We start from the raw sequence: 11,527 nt of genomic DNA, 5'->3' as shown, positions 1-11,527 counted from the left end.
GTCAATCTTTGATACATAGATGCATTTCAGTGCAAGGAGTATGGCAAACAGTTCTGTCTGAAGGGTAGAGGCCCAATTATTGATGCGTGCTCCAATTTCTTTAAGAGAGCCATCACTCTGTACGACAACAGTAGCACTACCAGCTGCACCAGTGGATTGGTGAACAGAACCATCAACGTAAATAATTTGCGAGAGTGTGTGCTGTGTGACTAAGTTATCAATACAGCTTAAGGCCTCATGTTTGGCTTCAAGGCGAAGTTTTGGTTGTGATTTAAGAAGTAGTTTGGGGGGAAATGGAGGAATGGTAGTTTGGAATGGGGTAATATTCCATGGAGCGGAGAAGTGCCGCTGTTGCCTTACTTGACATAGATCATGTATCTGATTCATGCGGAGGTCGGTTCCAGTCTTTTCGATCCATCTGGAGGAGTGTTCACCAGTGCTGAGGAAAGTTTGGAGGGCTTCTGTGCAGGGGTTTGAATGAGCTTGCCTGAGCATATTAACCCCAATTAGGATATTTCTTTCAGTAACACGATCTCTGATGCTTGGAATATCAAGTTCTTTTTGCATATTTAAAATTTTGGCAGTACGAGGGCATCCTAGGATGATCCTCATTGCTTCGTTCTGCAGTTTTTCCAGCCCTCCAAGCTTCCAGTCAGACACAAGAGCAAGTAGTGGCGCAGCATAATCAACCAATGATCTAATATAAGCAAGATACATCATTTTCACAATTTTAACATTAGCACCATACCTGCGGTGAAGCCCTGCCACAACTCTAAGTGCTCTTAGTCGTTCTTTGTATTGGCGACAAAGTCTTGTTACAACAGGTCCAAGTAGTGGAACCTCAAAGCCTAGATACCTGTATCTGCTTACATATTCTAGAAGAGACCCATCATGCAATTGGATCTGACGAACTGTGCCTCTCTGTCGAGGAGGACGCCTATTGAGTATCTTTGTTTTATCAGTAGAGATTATCAACCCCAGGTCCTGACACGAGGCTAGTACATGATTAAGAATGTTTTGGGTGTTGGAGAATCCGGTGGTGTGAATCATTATATCATCAGCAAAACTAATCACATAATTATGGGGCTGACTAGGCATAGCATTAAGTAATGCATTAATTAGAATATTGAACAGTGTGGGACTGAGCACACCTCCCTGTGGGGTTCCTAATTCAAAGTCTTTAGTTACACTTCTATGTCCCTGGAACAACACAGACGATTTTCTGTTGGACAGGTAGCCTTTAATCCAGCGAAGAAGCCATCCTCCGACATCCATTCTGGCAAGTTCACTAATTATTACATGTCGGTTGGCTACATCGAAAGCGGATTTAAGGTCAAGGAAGGTAGTGTAGGAGCTGTCAGTGTGCAGGGTGAGAAAGGTGGCTATGCAATGATGCACGCTCCTTCCATGCATGAAACCATGTAACCGGGGAGACAAAAATTGTTTGATTCTGTACATGAGACGATTAAGAATCATTCTCTCAAATGTTTTACACAAGCAGCTAGTAAGAGATATTGGGCGAAATGCATTTTGTTGATTGGGCTTAGGAATTGGAATGATGAGGCTGTTGGTCCAAGATTGAGGGAGCTCCCCAGTTACATAGCTCATGTTATATAATTCAAGTAATGGATTACCTGGTACTCGACACAGCAATCTGAGTATGTTGTAAGTAATACCATCCTCACCAGGCGACGTGGAGTTGCCAAGGTCATGTGGCAGTAGTAGCATCATGAAGGTCGTGCGACCATTTCTTCGATGAAGCCGTGCAGAACGGTTCTTGAAGCTGTGTGCCTTCAGGAGGAGAGAAAGGTAGTCTCTGTATAAAACGTCCATATATAATATATATATATATATATATATATATATATATATATATATATATATATATATATATATATATATATATATATATATATATATATATATATATATATATCCTTCCCGTTTATCACAAATTCTCAATAACTTCTCCGCCCTCCCTAACTCTCATTCTTTGCTCCTTAATTCATTTTCTCCAAGTAACATCGTCCCCAGATATTGCACTTTTAATCCCTTAATCGCTAAGCAAGTTGTTTCTCCTCTCACCCACTCATGTAGGACATCCTCTCGTTCACTCACCTACCCAGAGGGAGATCACCTCTACCTCTTAACTGAGGAAGGGATGCTTTGTCCCACTCCCAGGCTGAGATACAGGAGCCCCAAATCCCACTTCCTCGACTACGAGATGGAATTCCCATTTCAGCTCTGCAACTAATATATTCCATACATAGTTCACTCCCTAAAATAAAGGATCCCCTCTCCCACCCCCAGATATAAGCTTCCCTATCGCACTCTTCAGATACATTATTCATTCTCCCTCTCAATAGATACTGAGTCCTCTGTCCCACTCCCCTAATTAAGGATCCCTTATCCCACTCCCTAAATATAAAATTCTTTATTCCACTCCCTATATGCAGAATCCCTTATCCTACTCCCTTGATATAGGGTTCCCCATCTCACTTCCTAGACATGGGATTCCCTTTCCCACTCCCCAGATATAGGGTCCTCTATTTCACTTCCTGTGTGTTTGAGTGGGGAAAGGAGGGAGAGAGAGAGAGAGAGAGAGAGAGAGAGAGAGAGAGAGAGAGAGAGAGAGAGAGAGAGGACTAGCAACGTCTAGCACCACTGCTAACACAGCCTCCACTACACCACTGCTATTATAATCACTTTCTCTAACTCAACAAAACTTCTTCCCATAACTTCACCTCCGCTATCATAACACCACTGTTAACAACCACCATCACCACCACCACTCGTGACACCACCACTCGTGACACCATCACCACTCGTGACACCACCACCACTCCTGACACCACCACTAACACCTAAACCACCACAAACATCTCAGCCACCACTATTACAAAAAACAATAGCATTACCATCGCCAACACCACAAGCACCATCACCACTTCTAGCACTACCACCTCCACTAGCACCACCATCTCCACTAGCACCAGCACCTCCACTAGCACTACCACCACTCACACCTCAACCTCAACTATTATCACTAATTACAGAACCATCGCCAACAAAGCTTCCACCACCACCCCCCTTCATCCCTCTTACAGCAGTTCACTAGACCGAATTAGGCTTGACAGACAAAGTGGGTGAAACAATCGATATAGCCTGTGGCCTATGAGGTGCGTGGAGAGTTTCACTTCAACTCTGTTACAGAACACTCCCTTCAAAGAGTAATCCGACACAGTGTGTGACAGAGAACAACTCCTTCCTTTTATTTTACCCCTGAGGTGGAGGAGGTCTTCTTGGATATAGACATTACCACACGGCCGCCCGAAATACTCTTACTCCCCACGTGTCATACTGGAGAGATTTATTTTCAAGATGGGTGGGGGATCTTAATGCTAGTGAAGGGATTCCTAATGTAAGAAGTTGAAGTTTCTCTATGCTTCTTAAGATTACAATATTATCTTCCCTTCCCCAGGCGCTGAATTATGCATTAATGGGTTCAGCACTTTTCCTTGACAATAATAATAATAACAATAATAATAATAGCAATAAAAATAATTGGAATACAATAATCTGTAATATCAGTGCAACTCTGGCAAGACAGCGATTGAATAAATAACAGTGAATGCTTTTCCTCTTATTTTTTTTTTTTTTTTTTGGGGGGGGGGGGGGGGTGATGGGGCGGAGGTTTGTCTTACCACGATGGGAAACGACCGGGTGCCGAGCAGCTGCCTGCACACATGTTGCAGTTTTTTTAATTAATAATAATAATAATATTATTATTATATACTACATATATATATATATATATATATATATATATATATATATATATATATATATATATATATATATATATATATATATATATATATACCTGGAGTTTACCTGGAGAGAGTTCCGGGGGTCAACGCCCCCGCGGCCCGGTCTGTGACCAGGCCTCCTGGTGGATCAGAGCCTGATCAACCAGGCTGTTACTGCTGGCTGCACACAAACCAACGTACGAGCCACAGCCCGGCTGATCAGGAACCGACTTTAGGTGCTTGTCCAGTGCCAGCTTGAAGACTGCCAGGGGTCTGTTGGTAATCCCCCTTATGTATGCTGGGAGGCAGTTGAACAGTCTCGGGCCCCTGACACTTATTGTATGGTCTCTTAACGTGCTAGTGACACCCCTGCTTTTCATTGGGGGAATGGAGCATCGTCTGCCAAGTCTTTTGCTTTCGTAGTGAGTGATTTTCGTGTGCAAGTTCGGTACTAGTCCCTCTAGGATTTTCCAGGTGTATATAATCATGTATCTCTCCCGCCTGCGTGCCAGGGAATACAGGTTCAGGAACCTCAAGCGCTCCCAGTAATTTAGGTGTTTTATCTCCGTTATGCACGCCGTGAAGGTTCTCTGTACATTTTCTAGGTCAGCAATTTCACCTGCCTTGAAAGGTGCTGTTAGTGTGCAGCAATATTCCAGCCTAGATAGAACAAGTGACCTGAAGAGTGTCATCATGGGCTTGGCCTCCCTAGTTTTGAAGGTTCTCATTATCCATCCTGTCATTTTTCTAGCAGATGCGATTGATACAATGTTATGGTCCTTGAAGGTGAGATCCTCCGACATGATCACTCCCAGGTCTTTGACGTTGGTGTTTCGCTCTATTTTGCGGCCAGAATTTGTTTTGTACTCTGATGAAGATTTAATTTCCTCGTGTTTACCATATCTGAGTAATTGAAATTTCTCATCGTTGAACTTCATATTGTTTTCTGCAGCCCACTGAAAGATTTGGTTGATGTCCGCCTGGAGCCTTACAGTGTCTGCAATGGAAGACACTGTCATGCAGATTCGGGTGTCATCTGCAAAGGAAGACACGGTGCTGTGGCTGACATCCTTGTCTATGTCGGATATGAGGATGAGGAACAAGATGGGAGCGAGTACTGTGCCTTGTGGAACAGAGCTTTTCACCGTAGCTGCCTCGGACTTTACTCTGTTGACGACTACTCTCTGTGTTCTGTTAGTGAGTAAATTATAGATCCATCGACCGACTTTTCCTGTTATTCCTTTAGCACGCATTTTGTGCGCTATTACGCCATGGTCACACTTGTCGAAGGCTTTTGCAAAGTCTGTATATATTACATCTGCATTCTTTTTGTCTTCTAGTGCATCTAGGACCTTGTCGTAGTGATCCAATAGTTGAGACAGACAGGAGCGACCTGTTCTAAACCCATGTTGCCCTGGGTTGTGTAAATGATGGGTTTCTAGATGGGTGGTGATCTTGCTTCTTAGGACCCTTTCAAAGATTTTTATATGGGATGTTAGTGCTATCGGTCTGTAGTTCTTTGCTGTTGCTTTACTGCCCCCTTTGTGGAGTGGGGTTATGTCTGTTGTTTTTAGCAACTGTGGGACGACCCCCGTGTCCATGCTCCCTCTCCATAGGATGGAAAAGGCTCGTGATAGGGGCTTCTTGCAGTTCTTGATGAACACGGAGTCCATGAGTCTGGCCCTGAGGTAGAGTGCATGGGCATGTCATTTATCGCCTGTTGGGGTTGTTGCCAGGAACATTAGCACCATAGTTGGGGTTGTTGCCAGGAACATTAGCACCATAGTTGGGGTTGTAGCCAGCAACATTATCACCATAGTTGGGATTGTAGCCAGCAACATTAGCACCATAGTTGGGGTTGTAGCCAGCAACATTAGCACCATAGTTGGGGTTGTTGCCAGGAACATTATCACCATAGTTGGGGTTGTAGCCAGGAACATTAGCACCATAGTTGGGGTTGTTGCCAGCAACATTAGCACCATAGTTGGGGTTGTAGCCAGCAACATTATCACCATAGTTGGGGTTGTAGTCAGCAACATTAGCACCATAGTTGGGGTTGTAGCCAGCAACATTATCACCGTAGTTGGGGTTGTAGCCAGCAGCATTAGCACCATAGTTGGGGTTGTAGCCAGCAACATTATCACCATAGTTGGGGTTGTAGTCAGCAGCATTAGCACCATAGTTGAGGTTGTAGCCAGCAACATTAGCACCATAGTTGGGGTTGTAGCCAGCAACATTAGCACCATAGTTGGGGTTGTAGCCAGCAACATTATCACCGTAGTTGGGGTTGTAGCCAGCAGCATTAGCACCATAGTTGGGGTTGTAGCCAGGAACATTATCACCATAGTTGGGGTTGTAGCCAGCAACATTAGCACCATAGTTGGGGTTGTAGCCAGCAACATTATCACCGTAGTTGGGGTTGTAGCCAGCAGCATTAGCACCATAGTTGGGGTTGTAGCCAGGAACAGATTTGAGAGCATTTAGCCTATCTTTGCATTTCTTATTTAGTTGTTGTATAGTGGATTTGTTAAAGGGTACATCTACACCAAGATATCTGTAAGTTTTAACGTAGCTAATGTTTTCACCCTGCAAATAGATGGGTGGGGGATGTCGTTTGCTTGTTACAATGTCTTTGTTTTAGAAAAAGATATTATGAGGCCTAGTCGATTACAAATTGCTTGAACTTCATTAAAAATGGCGCTCATCTTCTTATGATCTGTTATGTGGATCATGATGTCATCAGCATAGCTTATAGCTATATGTTTAGGTGAGGCAGGTAGAGCATTTAGGAGAGCATTAATCAGAACATTAAATAGCATGGGACTGAGAACTCCTCCCTGCGGTATACCTAGGGACATTTCTTTAGACTCACTTCTAAAACCTTGGTAGAAGACAGAGGATACTCTATTTCACAGGTATCATATTATCCAGCAGAGTAGGCTGCCACCAATATTAGTTTTGGATAGTTCATGTAGTATAACGGTTCTGCTCGCGATATCAAATGCAGATTTTAGATCAAGAAATGTGGTAAAATTAGTGGAAGTGTGTGCAGTGAGAGAGGTAGACTTACAGTTCTGCACACTTTTACCTTTCATGAACTCATAAAGGTATGGGGGAAAATTGGTGTCTGACACTGTAGTACAGTCTTAAGTATCATTCTTTCAAAAGTTTTACAAAGACAACTAGTTAAGGAGATCGGTCTAAATGCATCAGGCTGTTGGGGCTTAGGGATAGGCACAATGAGACTATTGGTTCAGGAAGTAGGAATAACTCCCTAAGTGTAACTGGTATTATACAGTGCCAACAAAGGATTATCACGTGCCTTAGAGTTCTGAGAATATCATGGGTTATACCATCTTCTCCAGGAGCAGTTTCTGCTATTGAGACCTCTGTTGCTCCTGCTGAGTTTGCTGACAGAGCATCTGCAAATTTTGTTGTTGTTTTACATGTTAACTTCATTTCAACTTACGTAAATTATGAAAAAATAATGAATCAAGGACTGATTCTGCAGGAACTCTCCTCTTCACGTATATCCACTCAAACTTTTTCTTCTCTGTTAAGTATCACTTTGCTCTTCCCTATTCAGCTAGTTCCAAATAATGACCTGAAATTGGTTTTCTTATCTAGTGCTTTTCAAATTTCCTCAGCCCATGCATACTAGAATTAACACAGAATTAAAAATTAACATAAGAGCAAACGTATTTTTACGAAGTAAAAGAATGTATGTAATAGTTAAAAGTGTTAAAGATAATATTATTTTTACAAAGATGTTAATATTATAAAGTTTTCCACTGTATAATATAGTTATAAAGGTGCTAAATAATACCCATTTTACTGATGGTGAACATAGACAACTGGTGTAAAGAAATACGTCCGATGTTTCTACCCCTTCGCCGGGAATCAAACCCGGACACTATAATACAACAGTGGTAAAAGTATTTATAAAAGTGAATTAGTGCCATGTTATACTATTATATGAGGCCAAGCTGTGAGAAAACATAGAAGGTCCAGAGGTAGTTTGGTTTTCGGTGTAAGTTTCGGTAATTTTATGGTTGGGTTGAGGGGGTCTGTGACCCACCACAACCCTTCAACCCAACAAGCCTCAACAACAACATTAAGCCAGCGGGGCGATGCTTGGAGGCAGCTGTCAATTTACTGAAGCAACCCAGATTTCCTTGAACATCATAGCACGTCCTGCGCATTTCCTCTTGCTAAAACATGGCCCGACACACGAGGTATCACATGAAGGTGTTATAAGCGGTGCAGCTCTCCTGAGTGTAGTAACAGACGTTAATCATTGTGTTACCTGTGTTGTGTCATCTCTTGGTTGTCTTTGGCTGTCATTCAAGTGCCTCAGGCTTAATTACATCACTGCTGTAGCCACAGTTTCACACTACAAAAAGTGCAGTCATCAAAACAAATTTTCAAGCACGCTACACGTATCACAAGAAAGTGAAGCCGTTATTCAAAGTGGCTAACAAATAAGTGGAACTCGTCAACGATTTTCCTACCTGACTGACTCGTTAAACTGATTATAAGAAGCATACATAAGAACGTTTGTAGTGAAGGTTTTGGCGAATGGTGTTCCCTCCAGCAGTGCTTATCACATCACTTGTATTCACAAAGATTTCTCGATGACAGTGAGCAGAGTGCATTAAGAGGTTGCTGTAGCAGTATGAGTGACCCCGTGGAGAAAATGTTGAACCAAGCTGCACTAGAAGCTCTCTATTCAGCTACTTATGTTGATAATTTTCTAGGTAAGTACTGTAGCATTGTGTGTGAATGCTGAGAATATGTGCAAGCCATTGTAGAAGTCTTACTATCTCATCCATATTGAAATAAGGTTTAATTAGGTTACAATCACAGAATGGCAGCAATAAATTGAGATGAAATATAGTAGAATATTTCATCATTTACAAAAGATGCATATAGGACTACATGCTGTGTAAATGATTTGAGTACAAGCAGACAAACTGGAAATGTTTTGGTGGTGAATATGTACTTCATTCCTGGGTTCCACTTCATCAAAATTGCAAGTTAAACCATCCATAATTGATATGGCTGTGCTTTTAAGATTGTTTTTAGGTGGGGAAATACAAAACACTAATGTAACCCAACTCAACCTAATCTGATGTATGATAATACATACTGATAATCATACTTGCATTTCTCTTGAGGACAAAAACACATGATATTAGACTGATGAAGTAGTGAAAGATATTGTGTGGTGGTGTTTGTTGTGGTGGTGAGGCTGACACAGTGACCCAGTCGCTCACACCAGGTTAGCAATTCTGATTATTATTATTAATTATTTTATTACTTTATTATTATGGCTAATATCTCAATAAATAATAATTTCCACAATAGATAAATGTGTTTTCCATGTTTTGGATATGGATTTATGTATAGTGGGCCTGGGGCCACTGTCAGTAACAGCCTTGTTGATCAGGCAAGCTGTGCCAGGCTTCTCTGGTGCTTGCCTGGCTCAGGGCCAGGCTGTGAGAGTAGGAAAACTCTTGAAACCCTTCAAAGATATATCAAGGGTATTTCTGAATGTGGTTTTCCTTATAGATTATGCTTGTTCTATTTGTGCAAACATTAAAACTAATTTTGTTGTTTATTAATATATTGCAATGCTTAAGTTGAATGTATAGCAGTCTCAGGAAGGTTTTAACATTGCTTTAATTAAGCAGATTTGACCTAAGCTTTTGGGAGCTGTGAACCCTTGATATTTCTTTTGTTATCGAGCCTAAATTGCTATACCAGCTGGCCATATACATTTTGTTGTAGATACAGTATTATTGAATATCCTATTCGAAGTGACATGTTCATTTTTATTTACTGTATTAATGCCAGTTTAATGGTGTTGGACAGAGTTACCAGTTTTTCACATCACAGACATCAACAAGTTACCCAGGTGACAGGCTCAGTAATTTGTTAAAATGTAGTATCCAACAACCTAATTTAAATTAACTTTCAGTGGCCATCACATAGAACTGTCAGTGAGGCCAGGGGTCCCTCATGTAATTTTACATCATGAGCTCAGCTCACTCAGATAAGCTGTGAATGGTAAATTTTGGCCTGGATATGAGAGAATGGGTTTTTGCAATGAGTGTGCACAGCATAAAAAGAAAATCCTGCCCCACACTGTGCATGATAGGAAAAACAAAACTGACCATATGTATGGTTAAAACTAGCAACTTTGAGGTGTTTTCTTGGAGAGTTTTTATGGTTTTATTGGCTGTTTCTTAGTACAGTTTGATAGAATGGAAGACATACTACTGAAACAGAGATGATTTTGATTGTTTTCGGAAATGGAAGTATGTAGCGTGAAATTGAGTGGGACATCGTAATCCATGACCAATCGTTTTTGGATGTATATTATTATCTGAGAAATAGAGTAAATCTTTTATTTTTGTGTGATTAAGAATTTAAAGTGGAAGGCAAGTGTAATATAGAAGAGGCCTGGGGACATGATTAGTGAATAGAGGAAATATTGTTTTAGTGCCAGAAATGTGTACATTGTTTATTTTGAACTCTATTTTTAAATTCATATTACAGTGGAACCTCTGTATGCGACCTTAATTCATTCCAGAAGGCTGTTCAAGTGCCACTATGTTTGAATATCGAACAAGTTCCTCCCAACCAATTTTCTGTTTGGTTGGCTATTATCACTAATCGTTGTACGCCCAACGGTGACTTATTTATGCAAATAATACAAAAAAGAAAAAATGCTACAACATGAAATAGTTGACAGCGAAGTTCTGGCAGGTTGTATTTGTTTGGTTGAGTGCTGAGCTTTGTTCAAATAGGGGGCTGGTCATATACCGAGGTTCTACTGTACGTATTTAATTTTGTGTACAACTGGCAAAATTACGATTTCTGTGGACTTTATAGGGTAGTTGAAATAGTTGAATGGGCAGTTTCTTGCACTCAGCCGGTTGAATTGGGCAAAATTCATTTACGTGATCTGCTGACAGATACTCTTAGATTTCTCTTTCTGAATCTTTAATGTTTTACCACAGTCTCCAGTATATTCATATGGCCTGTGTTTTGCTTTCTCCCATTTCCATTACTTGGCACTTAGTATCTATGATATCATCCATCTGTCATTCCATGAGCTCATTTTTTTTCAAGATCTTGTAGGAATTCAGACTTTTTTTGTTGCAATAGTGCTTACCATGCATGCGATTTTTTTGACATCCACAAATATGTTCATGTAGTTTATTTTTCCTTCTGGCAAGTCAGTTAATTTAGAAATATTATTTGTGGAAGTGCTCCAATTCTATACTTAGATCATCGTATTTTTCATTTTTAGAATCTGGTACCGTATATCCTATTGCTTTTCTTTTTCATCTCTTGAGCACCTGTATATTTGTTACAAATTTTATTTCAAGCACGACATGACTACTTTTTCCAAGTGAGCTCTGATAATGTATGCAGAGTAGTTAAAATTTTTTCCTCTATAATGTTCTCATAATTAAAAAAGGCCCTCATTACATCAAGAAATTTAGTTGACCTTTTGTTTGTTTCAGCCTCATAGGTTATCAAGTCTGTATATTTTTATAGTGTATATTTATTTTGTTGTCTAGCATATCATTAACTTATTTTTTTTAACTTTAGACACCGTGGAGAACTTACCAGATGAAGTTCAGCGAGAGATATCCAGCATGAGGGAACTGGATGTCCGATATCAAGGTAATGTTTGCATAATATGT

At 40.7% G+C, this 11,527-nt stretch overlaps 1 protein-coding gene across 2 annotated transcripts in view; it reads left to right on the top strand.

The window, feature by feature from the left end:
- Positions 1-7,902: 7,902 nt before the first annotated feature.
- LOC128696496 (inhibitor of growth protein 2) overlaps positions 7,903-11,527 on the top strand; it is a 32,824-nt gene continuing 29,199 nt past the window's right edge. The window contains exons 1-2 of one of the 2 annotated variants that reach the window (XM_070090326.1): positions 7,903-8,566; positions 11,433-11,507. In XM_070090326.1, coding sequence (XP_069946427.1) covers positions 8,485-8,566; positions 11,433-11,507 — 157 coding nt within the window. In that variant the 5' untranslated portion in view covers positions 7,903-8,484. The remainder of the gene's footprint in view (positions 8,567-11,432; positions 11,508-11,527) is intronic. The other variant, XM_070090327.1, reaches the window with a different exon arrangement.

The sequence above is a fragment of the Cherax quadricarinatus genome, chromosome 31 (genome assembly GCF_038502225.1).
Source record: "Cherax quadricarinatus isolate ZL_2023a chromosome 31, ASM3850222v1, whole genome shotgun sequence".
NCBI lineage: Eukaryota > Metazoa > Arthropoda > Malacostraca > Decapoda > Parastacidae > Cherax > Cherax quadricarinatus.
The sequence above is the reverse complement of the archived record's forward strand: the minus strand, read 5'-3'. Positions and strand labels throughout refer to the sequence as shown.